The sequence below is a fragment of the Pseudophryne corroboree genome, chromosome 8, assembly GCF_028390025.1.
Source record: "Pseudophryne corroboree isolate aPseCor3 chromosome 8, aPseCor3.hap2, whole genome shotgun sequence".
Classification (NCBI taxonomy): domain Eukaryota; kingdom Metazoa; phylum Chordata; class Amphibia; order Anura; family Myobatrachidae; genus Pseudophryne; species Pseudophryne corroboree.
Genome location: NC_086451.1, coordinates 413,552,951 through 413,566,167, shown reverse-complemented (window position 1 = coordinate 413,566,167; position 13,217 = coordinate 413,552,951). Strand labels below are relative to the sequence as shown.

At 48.1% G+C, this 13,217-nt stretch overlaps 1 protein-coding gene across 4 annotated transcripts in view; it reads left to right on the top strand.

Annotated features, from left to right (window-relative positions):
• The window catches only part of KPTN (kaptin, actin binding protein), an 86,751-nt gene that overhangs the window by 47,171 nt on the left and 26,363 nt on the right, over positions 1 to 13,217 (top strand). For all 4 annotated transcript variants that reach the window (XM_063937879.1, XM_063937881.1, XM_063937882.1 and 1 more), the window contains exons 8-10: positions 5,679 to 5,789; positions 5,864 to 5,942; positions 8,807 to 8,942. In XM_063937879.1, coding sequence (XP_063793949.1) covers positions 5,679 to 5,789; positions 5,864 to 5,942; positions 8,807 to 8,942 — 326 coding nt within the window. The remainder of the gene's footprint in view (positions 1 to 5,678; positions 5,790 to 5,863; positions 5,943 to 8,806; positions 8,943 to 13,217) is intronic.

The window sequence follows — 13,217 nt, the reverse complement described above, 5'->3', positions numbered from 1 at the left end:
GGCTAGAAGGTTTGCTGTGTCTGTTAGCGTAGTGTCCAGAGCATGGAGGCGCTACCAGGAGACAGGCCAGTACATCAGGAGACGTGGAGGAGGCCGTAGGAGGGCAACAACCCAGCAGCAGGACTGCTACCTCCGCCTTTATGCAAGGAGGAACAGGAGGAGCACTGCCAGAGCCCTGTAAAATGACCTCCAGCAAGCCACAAATGTGCACGTGTCTACTCAAACAATCAGAAACAGACTCCATGAGGGTGGTATGAGGGCCCGACGCCCACAGGTGGGGGTTGTGCTTACAGCCCAACACCGTGCAGGACATTTGGCATTTGCCAGAGAACACCAAGATTGGCAAATTCGCCGCTGGCGCCCTGTGCTCTTAACAGATGAAAGCAGGTTCTCACTGAGCACATGTGACAGTCATGACAGAGTCTGGAGACGCCAAGGAGAACGTTCTGCTGCCTGCAACATCCTCCAGCATGACCGGTTTGGCAGTGGGTCAGTAATGGTGTGGGGTGGCATTTCTTTGGGGGGCTGCACAGCCCTCCATGTGCTCGCCAGAGGTAGCCTGCCTGCCATTAGGTACCGAGATGAGATCCTCAGACCCCTTGTGAGATCATATGCTGGTGCGGTTGGCCCTGGGTTCCTCCTAATGCAAGACAATGCTAGACCTCATGTGGCTGGAATGTGTCAGCAGTTCCTGCAAGACGAAGGCATTGATGCTATGGATTGGCCCGCTCGTTCCCCAGACCTGAATCCAATTGAGCACATCTGGGACATCATGTCTTGCTCCATCCACCAATGCCACGTTGCACCACAGACTGTCCAGGAGTTGGCGGATGCTTTAGTCCAGGTCTGGGAGAAGATCCCTCAGGAGACCATCCGCCACCTCATCAGGAGCATGCCCAGGCATTGTAGGGAGGTCATACAGGCACCTGGAGGCCACAGACACTACTGAGCCTCATTTTGACTTGTTTTAAGGACATTACATCAAAGTTGGATCAGCCTGTAGTGTGTTTTTCCACTTTAATTTTGAGGGTGACTCCAAATCCAGACCTCCATGGGTTAATAAATTTGATTTCCATTAATAATTTTTGTGTGATTTTGTTGTCAGCACATTCAACTATGTAAAGAACAAAGTATTTAATAAGAATATTTCATTCATTCAGATCTAGGATGTGTTATTTTAGTGTTCCCTTTATTTTTTTGAGCAGAGTATATATATATATATATATCATATGGGTGGTCTTCTGTTTGCCGGCGGTCGGGCTCCCGGCGCTCAGTATACCGGCGCCGGGAGCCCGACAGCCGGCATACCGACACTTATTTTCCCTCGTGGGGGTCCACGACCCCCATAGAGGGAGAATAAAATAGTGTGGCGCGCGTAGCGCGCCACCGTGCCCGTAGCGTGGCGAGCGCAGCGAGCCCGCAAGGGGCTCATTTGCGCTCGCCAAGCTGTCGGTAAGCCGGCGGTCGGGCTCCCGGCGCCGGGATGCTGGTCGCCGGGAGCCCGACCGCCGGCCAGCCGTAGTGAACCCTATCATATACATATATATGTAAATGAGTAAAAAAAAAGGGCGCTCCATAGTGCATGAATCAGTTTTAAAAGATTCATTTATTCTAGCAACTTTCCACACACGAAAGGTTAAAGCATGTACCACAAAGGGTGGTATCAACCACTGTACGTATAGCACATATCTATAATTATGTAGGACTTCACCACATAGAAGAAGTGTATCATTGCTGTACACTTGTCCTCTCGCTGGGCCATGCCCATACGCGTTTAGTCAGACCGGGCTTCGTCAGAGGGCACAGCACAGTCGCACCTTTTAATGTCCCAGGAACCAATGAAATTACAAGGAAGTCTCTACCTTCATTTTAGACCGTAACATTTTTCAATCATATTATATATAACCGATTACCAACTATTCAAATTAAAACATTGTTGCTACATAACAAAAGTGTGTGAATGCTGATTTGATTACCTTATTAAACACTCTAAGAGGTTAAGAGACACAGTACGCAATTGGCGTACGAGGTACCGTAAGGGTACGCTCTTAGCGTAGCGGACGCTAAATCGGGAGCGAGCCGCTTGAGCGACACAAACGCTCGCGAGAATACGTTGGTGGTATCGGGCACACTATAGGTGAGCGACTAACGTAATGCTACGCTATTAGCGTAGCGGACGCTCGGGACCACGAGGAGATCACGAGCGGCGCAGACGCTAACTGGATAACAATCAGTAAAACTTGCATGTAACACGCTGGAAAGATATTCTTATGCTGTATACCTTGTACTAGAACCACTGTAGTTATGCAACGCTGTTTAACCTTATAGATACTAAAACTGTTCGAGCGATCGAGACGCTCCTATTACCCCTTGCAATATAACGAATACACACTACCGTTTTAAGGGTCCAAAACCTTTTACTAACACATATCTAAAGTTACTTCAAAAGGGGAAACAGTTCACAAGTCATACGCTACAAACTAACATATAATTCTAGCAAAGTATCTAGACAGTAACATGCACAATAGAGAACGATCGTATTACAAATACAGAGACTAAGTGTGAATGGCTAACTACATACGGGTAACAAAGTGGCAACAGGGAAACATACCATACGGGGAACACACGCAGGCGCAACCGGAATCCAGTCCTCCAATTATCAGCGATAACTGTTGAAGAGAGAGTACCGGCTGGCCTGGGGACGGTGACCCTTATATACACTGCACACAATACAGTACAATGGTCCCTATATTCTTATTGTTCATTGGACACAGGAATTCGGCTTCGCATTATAACAAAAGGTCATAGGTTGATTCATACAGGTGGGCTGTGGCTATTTCCAACTGCTCAGGTGGGTGGGATACTAGGTTTCCCGCCGCATGGCTAAGTAAGTGCAAATAATAGTAAATGGACATAAACTTCTTATGTCCATAACTATTCGCACGAGCGATTAATCCGCTCCAAACCAACACCGGAATATTGCTAATTAAATACTCTTCCGATGGATACTAAACATCACTGTATGACTCCTGTTGGACCCTTCGTACAATACAAAGAGGGATCTCTCCGTCCAGGAACATGCTACATTAACTAAACTTTCAGAATCTATCAAAGGGACCATGATCTTTAAAATACATTATATAGTGAAAATATGTAACGAACGAGTCGCCCGCTAGACGCATACAATCTCTACCGTAAATGCGCATACCGTGCGCCTGCGGGTGCCCGCAACAGCGAGTATGCACACGCACGGGAGAGCGCACGCATGCGCAGCAGGGACACATATGAGGTGCAAATATGGCAGTGTGCATAGTGATATTTTTCTGACTTTGACAAGTGCATAAAACAAATAAAATGCAACAATCATTACAATATAAAAAGGATTATTGTGATCTCCATTTACAATGACAGGATACACTTTATCAGACACAGATACCCTACAGTCACAACTCATTAAACGGTTAATTGACCTGATTTTCTTAGGTCTATCTCCATACATCCTGAACTCTATGGCCTCTGTATTATCCTAACTAGCTGCCTAATAACAACATTGATACAATATTAAAAAGCCATACATAAAAATGTTATTTAATAAACGGGGCGATTTCAAACCCTTTGTTTAAACCAGCGGGATATAGCGTATTGAGCGTAAGTATCCGACACGTTTCACGTTTCCCTAGCAGCTTTAATCTATCCACCACCCCTCATTTGAAATGACCCTGTTTATTAAATAAGATATATATATATATATATATATATATATATATATATATATATGCTTTTTAATATTGTATCAATCAATGTTATATGACTAAAAAAAAATATATATATAAAATATATAGTGTGTGTGTGTATATATATATATATATATATATATATATATATATATATATATATAGGTGTGTGTGTGTGTATATATATATATATATATATATATATATATATATATATATATATATACTCCAACATGTACAGACAAACTGCTGCACTCTGAGATTCAATAACGGCAAAAGAATATTCACACAGGTGGTTTAATTCATCTGCTGTGCCAACGTTTCAGTGCCAAACCACACCTTTGTCAAGGTGAATATTTCACCTTGACAAAGGAGCGGTTCTGGCCCCGAAACTTTGGCACTCCAGATGAATTAAACCACCTGTTTGAGATTCAATAAAGGCAAAAGAATATTCAGAGTGCCGCAGTTTGTCTGTACACGTTGGAGTATCTTCGCTTATGCTGATGGCACCTGAGTAAGTTGAAAATCATAGGGGGGAGTGCCGGTCCTTATGTATTTATGAAATCTATCTATAGATATATAGATATATAGATCTATAAAGTAATTAAAGCAGCGGCACTCCAGGGTTTGAAATAGTGCAAAAATGAAATAAATTTTGCACTATTTCAAACACTGGCGTGCCGCTGCTTTATTTACTCTTCATGTTCATACTATTCTGCGGGGGGCACCTAGGTACGTAACCAGATAGGACCAAGAGTGCCGGGCACCAGATCTGTTTTATGTATTATACAGAGTGCTTAGAGCGACCATTATAGGGGGTGCAGATGTATCCTCATACATCCAGCCCTGATATGCTACGCAGCGCAAGATGCCTGGCGTGTGTGAGCCGCCAGGTCCCACGCAACTCTGCTAGCATCGGGCGTCTTTTTGTTTAAAAATGCGCCTTATTCACAACGCAACGTGAATAGGACGCATGAAGATATTCTGCTGCTTAATGTGATATATGACACTTGTATATTGTGTGTGACGGAGTCTATATACGGAGCAGAACGGAACTTGAATTGGAAAAAAGCAGCGGCTGCTACATTGTAGCACTTAGTATGCAGATTCAGCGACTCCGTCACACACATATATACAAGTGGCACATATCATATTAATCAGCACGGTCTCCTTGTGTGTACTAGTTGCACTGCGTTGCGCATAAGATACAGTGTCTGCAAAAAGATACCTAAAGCTAGAAGATTCTCACATAACCTGGTGAGCCAAGAAGGTCTGTTTGGCGTGACTGCAGAGAAGCTGTATGAGGACACGTCTGTATGAGGCTTCTGATACCCCTTTCACATCGCACTAAAAACCCGGTATCGACGCGGCATATTGCCGCGTCGAAATGGGTCCGTGTGCGATGTGAAAGGTCCTTTGGTGAATTAGCGGGTCGCCTGACCCGGTAATTCAACCCGGTAAAAAAGAAGGGTTATTACCGGGTTGATTACCGGGTCAGGTGCAGTGTGAATGGGAGCCGTTCCGATGCGACACGGCTCCCATTCACAGCAGAGGCGGCGCAGGAGATGAGCTCATCTCCCGGCGCCGCCTCCACCCCCGCCCCTGCTGCTGCTGCGCCCTCCGCTGCTATGGCAACCGACCCGGTATATTGCCGGGTCAGGAAGCCAGCAACGGAGCGCAAATGCCGGATCCCACCCGGTAAGTACACGTTTCTCTTACCGGGTAGGATCCGGCATTTGCGATCTGAATGCAGCATGAGTAACAGAGGTGAGTGCGGTTGTCCGGAGGAGCAGGTTCCCAGTCCAGTTATTGCTAGTGTGATCTCCTATTGTGTGCAGAATGTGGCTAATAAGGATCTTGCTGCAGTGAGGAGGGATGAAGCAGAGTGATGGTGCGGGATGTCTCCTATAGATGTGTGACTGGCCTCTTTCCCTCTCTGTGCAGAGATCCTCCAGAGCTGGTCTCTGCAGCAGGATGGTCCTCTGTCCAAGGTGCTCGTCTTCAGGATGCCCAGCGTCCGTGGAGCAGGGGAAGAGGCGTGCTGCCCGTGTGACGGTGAGGATGATGACCACACTGATCAACTGAGGACAGTCTTCTATGTTGTTGTTAATTGGGATCTCTAACCCTAGATGCTGGTGGAGGGCGTATCTTTCCAGAGGAGTACAGTGTCCTGGTGACCAGTACCATAGAGCTATCTGCCATTTATAGGTTAGTCATTTGCACATGGAGTAGGTATTTAATACACAGGTATAAGGGCCAGATTTGTTCTTTACTTCTCTGGGTGATACAGGCAGAAGAGAGTAATGAGACATGCAGTCTATCCCTCCCACTGCAGGGTTACCTACACACATGAAAACTGAGACACATGCAGTCTGTCCCTCCCACTGCAGGGTTACCTACACACAGGAAAACTGAGACACATGCAGTCTGTCCCTCCTACTGCAGGGTTACCTACACACAGGAAAACTGAGACACATGCAGTCTGTCCCTCCTACTGCAGGGTTACCTACACACAGGAAAACTGAGACACATGCAGTCTGTCCCTCCCACTGCAGGGTTACCTACACACAGGAAAACTGAGACACATGCAGTCTGTCCCTCCTACTGCAGGGTTACCTACACACAGGAAAACTGAGACACATGCAGTCTGTCCCTCCCACTGCAGGGTTACCTATACACAGGAAAACTGAGACACATGCAGTCTGTCCCTCCCACTGCAGGGTTACCTACACACAGGAAAACTGAGACACATGCAGTCTGTCCCTCACTGCAGGGTTACCTACACACAGGGAAAATGAGACACATGAAGTCTGTCCCTCCCACTACAGGGTTACCTACACACAGGGAAAATGAGACACATGCAGTCTGTCCCTCCCACTGCAGGGTTACCTACACACAGGGAAACTGAGACACATGCAGTCTGTCCCTCCCACTGCAGGGTTACCTACACACAGGGAAAATGAGACACATGCAGTCTGTCCCTCCCACTGCAGGGTTACCTACACACAGGGAAAATGAGACACATGCAGTTTGTCCCTCCTACTGCAGATTTACCTACACAGAGGGGGTCTGTGACACATACAGTCTGTCCCTCCCACTGCAGGGTTACCTACCAGAGGGGAAATGAGACACATGCAGTCTGTCCCTCCCACTGCATGGTTACCTACCAGAGGGGAAATGAGACACATGCAATATGTCCCTCCCACTGCAGGGTTACCTACACAGAGGTGATCTGTGACACATGCAGTGTGTCCCTCCCACTGCAGTGTAATCTACACAGAGGTAGTCTGTGACACGTGCAGTCTGTCCCTCCCACTGCAGGGTTACCTACCAGAGGGGAAATGAGACACATGCAATGTGTCCCTCCCACTGCAGGGTTACCTACACAGAGGGGATCTGTGACATATGCAGTGTGTCCCTCCCACTGCAGGGTAACCTACACAGAGGTGATCTGTGACACATGCAGTCTGTCCCTCCCACTGCAGGGTTACCTACACAGAGGTGATCTGTGACACATGCAGTCTGTCCCTCCCACTGCAGGGTTACCTACACAGAGGTGATCTGTGACACATGCAGTCTGTCCCTCCCACTGCAGGGTAATCTACACAGAGGTAGTCTGTGACACGTGCAGTCTGTCCCTCCCACTACAGGGTTTCCTACACAGAGGGGTCTGTGACACATGCAATCTGTCCCTCCCACTGCAGGGTTACCTACACAGAGGGGATCTGTGACACATGTAGTGTGTCCCTCCCACTGCAGGGTTACCTACACAGAGGGGGTCTGTGACACATACAGTCGTGTTCCTCCCACTGCAGGGTTACCTACACAGAGGTGATCTGTGACACATGCAGTCTGTCCCTCCCACTGCAGGGTTACCTACACAGAGGGGATCTGTGACACATGCAGTCTGTCCCTCCCACTGCAGGGTTACTTACACAGAGGTGATCTGTGACACATGCAGTCTGTCCCTCCCACTGCAGGGTTACCTACACAGAGGGGATCTGTGACACATGCAGTCTGTCCCTCCCATTGCAGGGTTACTTACACAGAGGTGATCTGTGACACATGCAGTCTGTCCCTCCCACTGCAGGGTAACCTACGCACAGGGGATCTGTGACAAGTGTAGTCTGTCCCTCCCACTGCAGGGTAACCTACACAGAGGGGATCTGTGACACATGCAGTCTGTCCCTCCCACTGCAGGGTTACCTACACAGAGGGGATCTGTGACACATGCAGTCTGTCCCACCCACTGCAGGGTTACTTACAGGGGATCTGTGACGCATGCAGTCTGTCCCTCCCACTGCAGGGTTACTTACAGGGGATCTGTGACACATGCAGTCTGTCCCACCCACTGCAGGGTTACTTACAGGGGATTTGTGACACATGCAGTCTGTTCCACCCACTGCAGGGTTACCTACACACAGAGGATCTGTGACACATGCAGTCTGTCCCTCCCACTGCAGGGTTACTTAAAGGGGATCTGTGACACATGCAGTCTGTCCCACCCACTGCAGGGTTACCTACACAGAGGGAGTCTGTGACACATGCAGTCTGTCCCTCCCACTGCAGGGTTACCTACACAGAGGGAGTCTGTGACACATGCAGTCTGTCTCTCCCACTGCAGGGTAACCTACACAGAGCGGAAATGAGACACATGCAGTCTGTCCCACCCACTGCAGGGTAACCTGCACAGAGCGGAAATGAGACACATGCAGTCTGTCCCTCCCACTGCAGGGTTACTTACACACAGGGGATCTGTGACACATGCAGTCTGTCCCACCCACTGCAGGGTTACTTACACACAGGGGATCTGTGACACATGCAGTCTGTCCCACTACAGGGTTACCTACACAGAAGTGACCCTCTGCCTCCATGTCGCGCCATGTGTATTGTGAAAGTTCTCTGGTTGGCTCAGAGATAATCTGTGTGACACTGCTATGTAGTTTAACACTTTAAGGCAGCAGCATTGACCAATAGGGGAAGAGAGCTCATAGTAATACTTTTGTACTGTACTGTTCTATTCATGCTTCCTATGACACATTGTTCTGCTCTTCATACCATGTGTTTCTCAGAAACATCTTGCAAAATGGCCTCCGAGAGCAGCTTCTTTTGCCAGATAGTGACCAGTTTGACAGTGTGCTGTGTGCCGTAACAGCGGATGTCGATTTTGATGGAGAACCAGAGATCTTACTGGGCACTTACGGACAGGTAAGACCCTATCTCCTGGTACTAAATGTCATTGAACAGAATCATCATGATCTTCTCCAAACTCCAATTCTGGGTCAATCCAATTAGGTGCGAGATGTTTCATGAAACTCGCAGACATTCAGATGCGCGCTCCCGAGAATTCTCCAATCCAATTGAAAATGCCTGTTTGTGGTACTCGCAGAGGGGGTTTGTGAATTGTCAGTCATATGAAATGTGAGAAATGCATGAAAAAGTGGGGTGACCTTCCTGGACCCCAGAAAAGTGACCATTTTGTTAGTAGAATCATATAGAAGGATGTTAGTGGGCAAAAGGAAAACACTAAACATTTTTAATAGGTGTCGAATGGCTGATTTGTGCATTTCTTTAAAATGAGTAAAAAAAAAAATTGATAAACTTTTCATTTACTTTCATACAGACAAAAAGTAGGAAAAAGATGTTTTAATAAAAAAAAAAAAAGACCCTAATTACATTTGGGGTGCGTAAAGCAATGAAAATGTTGATTATGGGGTAATTTGGGATTTTTGAAAAAAACATTTTTTAAACCCCTCTCCCAAAAAATTTAATTATTGGACTAATAAGCTAATTGGAAACTTCCAATTGCCTAATTAGTCATGGGAGGGAAGAGGCTTCCAAGGGGTTCTGCACTGTGTCCTGACCAGTGGCTGCTCCAGAGGTAGAGCTGCATCGCTGTCCAAAATTCAACTAGGGGAACCACACCAACTGCCCCCCCAAACACTGGCAACCTTATCTGGCCCGGGACTCACTGGCAGTTGGTGCGGATCCCCTATTTGAATTTGGGACTGCGCTGCAGCCTCACCTCTGGTGCCGCCACTAGTCCTGACATTTTAACCTTAAAATAAGGATTTTCTCTACTATCCCTCACCCTTGGTGATGTGCGTATGGAAAAAATAAGAATTTACTTACCGATAATTCTATTTCTCGTAGTCCGTAGTGGATGCTGGGAACTCCGTAAGGACCATGGGGAATAGCGGCTCCGCAGGAGACTGGGCACAAAAGTAAAGCTTTAGGACTACCTGGTGTGCACTGGCTCCTCCCCCTATGACCCTCCTCCAAGCCTCAGTTAGGATACTGTGCCCGGACGAGCGTACACAATAAGGAAGGATTTTGAATCCCGGGTAAGACTCATACCAGCCACACCAATCACACCGTACAACTCGTGATCTAAACCCAGTTAACAGTATGATAACGTAGGAGCCTCTGGAAAGATGGCTCACAACAATAATAACCCGATTTTTGTAACAATAACTATGTACAAGTATTGCAGACAATCCGCACTTGGGATGGGCGCCCAGCATCCACTACGGACTACGAGAAATAGAATTATCGGTAAGTAAATTCTTATTTTCTCTGACGTCCTACTGGATGCTGGGAACTCCGTAAGGACCATGGGGATTATACCAAAGCTCCCAAACGGGCGGGAGAGTGCGGATGACTCTGCAGCACCGAATGAGAGAACTCCAGGTCCTCCTCAGCCAGGGTATCAAATTTGTAGAATTTAGCAAACGTGTTTGCCCCTGACCAAGTAGCTGCTCGGCAAAGTTGTAACGCCGAGACCCCTCGGGCAGCCGCCCAAGATGAGCCCACCTTCCTTGTGGAATGGGCTTTTACAGATTTTGGCTGTGGCAGGCCTGCCACAGAATGTGCAAGCTGAATTGTACTACAAATCCAACGAGCAATAGTCTGCTTAGAAGCAGGAGCACCCAGCTTGTTGGGTGCATACAGGATAAACAGCGAGTCAGATATCCTGACTCCAGCCGTCCTGGAAACATATATTTTCAGGGCCCTGACTACGTCCAGCAACTTGGAGTCCTCCAAGTCCCTAGTAGCCGCAGGTACCACAATAGGCTGGTTCAGGTGAAACGCTGAAACCACCTTAGGGAGAAATTGAGTCCTCAATTCTGCCCTGTCCGTATGAAAAATTAGGTAAGGGCTTTTATAGGATAAAGCCGCCAATTCTGAGACACGCCTGGCTGAAGCCAGGGCCAACAGCATTACCACTTTCCATGTGAGATATTTTAAGTCCACAGTGGTGAGTGGTTCAAACCAATGTGATTTTAGGAACCCCAAAACTACATTGAGATCCCAAGGTGCCACTGGAGGCACAAAAGGAGGCTGTATATGCAGTACCCCCTTGACAAACGTCTGAACTTCAGGAACTGAAGCCAGTTCTTTCTGGAAGAAAATCGACAGGGCCGAAATTTGAACCTTAATGGACCCTAATTTTAGGCCCATAGACAGTCCTGTTTGCAGGAAATGCAGGAACCGACCCAGTTGAAATTCCTCTGTAGGGGCCTTCCTGGCCTCGCACCACGCAACATATTTACGCCAAATACGGTGATAATGTTGTGCGGTTACATCCTTCCTGGCTTTGATCAGGGTAGGGATGACTTCATCCGGAATGCCTTTTTCCTTCAGGATCCGGCGTTCAACCGCCATGCCGTCAAACGCAGCCGCGGTAAGTCTTGGAACAGACAGGGTCCCTGCTGGAGCAGATCCCTTCTTAGAGGTAGAGGCCACGGGTCCTCTGTGAGCATCTCTTGAAGTTCCGGGTACCAAGTCCTTCTTGGCCAATCCGGAGCCACGAGTATAGTCCTTACTCCTCTCCTTCTTATGATTCTCAGTACCTTGGGTATGAGAGGCAGAGGAGGGAACACGTACACTGGTACACCCACGGTGTTACCAGAGCGTCCACAGCTATTGCCACAGCTATTGACCCGGCGCAATACCTGTCTAGTTTTTTGTTGAGGCGGGACGCCATCATGTCCACCTTTTGGTTTTTCCCAACGGTTCACAATCATGTGGAAGACTTCTGGGTGAAGTCCCCACTCTCCCGGGTAGAGGTCGTGTCTGCTGAGGAAGTCTGCTTCCCAGTTGTCCACTCCCGGAATGAACACTGCTGACAGTGCTATCACATGATTTTCCGCCCAGCGAAGAATCCTTGCAGCTTCTGCCATTGCCCTCCTGCTTCTTGTGCCGCCCTGTCTGTTTACGTGGGCGACTGCCGTGATGTTGTCTGACTGGATCAGCACCGGCTGACCTTGAAGCAGAGGTCTTGCTAGGCTTAGAGCATTGTAGATGGCCCTTAGCTCCAGGATATTTATGTGAAGTGATGTCTCCAGGCTTGACCACAAGCCCTGGAAATTTCTTCCCTGTGTGACTGCTCCCCAGCCTCTCAGGCTGGCATCCGTGGTCACCAGGACCCAGTCCTGAATGCCGAATCTGCGGCCCTCTAGAAGATGAGCACTCTGCAACCACCACAGGAGAGACACCCTTGTCCTTGGTGACAAGATTATCCGCTGATGCATCTGAAGATGCGACCCGGACCATTTGTCTAGCAGATCCCACTGGAAGGTTCTTGCGTGGAATCTGCCGAATGGGATTGCTTCGTAAGAAGCCCCATCTTTCCCAGGACCCTTGTGCATTGATGCACTGAGACTTGGCCTGGTTTTAGGAGATTTCTGACTAGCTCGGATAACTCCCTGGCTTTCTCCTCCGGGAGAAACACCTTTTTCTGGACTGTGTCCAGGATCATCCCTAGGAATAGAAGGCGTGTCGTCGGGATCAGCTGCGATTTTGGAATATTGAGAATCCAACCGTGCTGCCGCAGCACTATCTGAGATAGTGCTACCTCGACTTCCAACTGTTCCCTAGATCTTGCCCTTATCAGGAGATCGTCCAAGTAAGGGATAACTAAAACTCCCTTCTTTCGAAGGAGAATCATCATTTCGGCCTAAGCATCTTTGATGTCCAGAGAGACCATATAGTCCCCTTCTTCCAGGTTTGCAATCACTGCTCTGAGTGACTCCATCTTGAATTTGAACCTTTGTATGTAAGTGTTCAAGGATTGTAGATTTAAAATTGGTCTCACCGAGCCGTCCGGCTTCGGTACCACAAATAGTGTGGAATAGTACCCCTTTCCCTGTTGCAGGAGGGGTACCTTGATTATCACCGGCTGGGAATACAGCTTGTGAATGGCTTGCAATACTGCCACCCTGTCTGAGGGAGACGTCGGTAAAGCAGACTTTAGGAAACGGCGAGGGGGAGACGTCTCGAATTCCAATTTGTACCCCTGAGATACCACCTGAAGGATCCAGGGGTCCATTTGCGAGTGGGCCCACTGCGCACTGAACTTCTTGAGACGGGCCCCCACCGTGCCTGAGTCCGCTTGTAAAGCCCCAGCGTCATGCTGAGGACTTTGCGGAGGCGGAAGAGGGCTTTTGTTCCTGGGAACTGGCTGTTTGCTGCAGCCTTTTT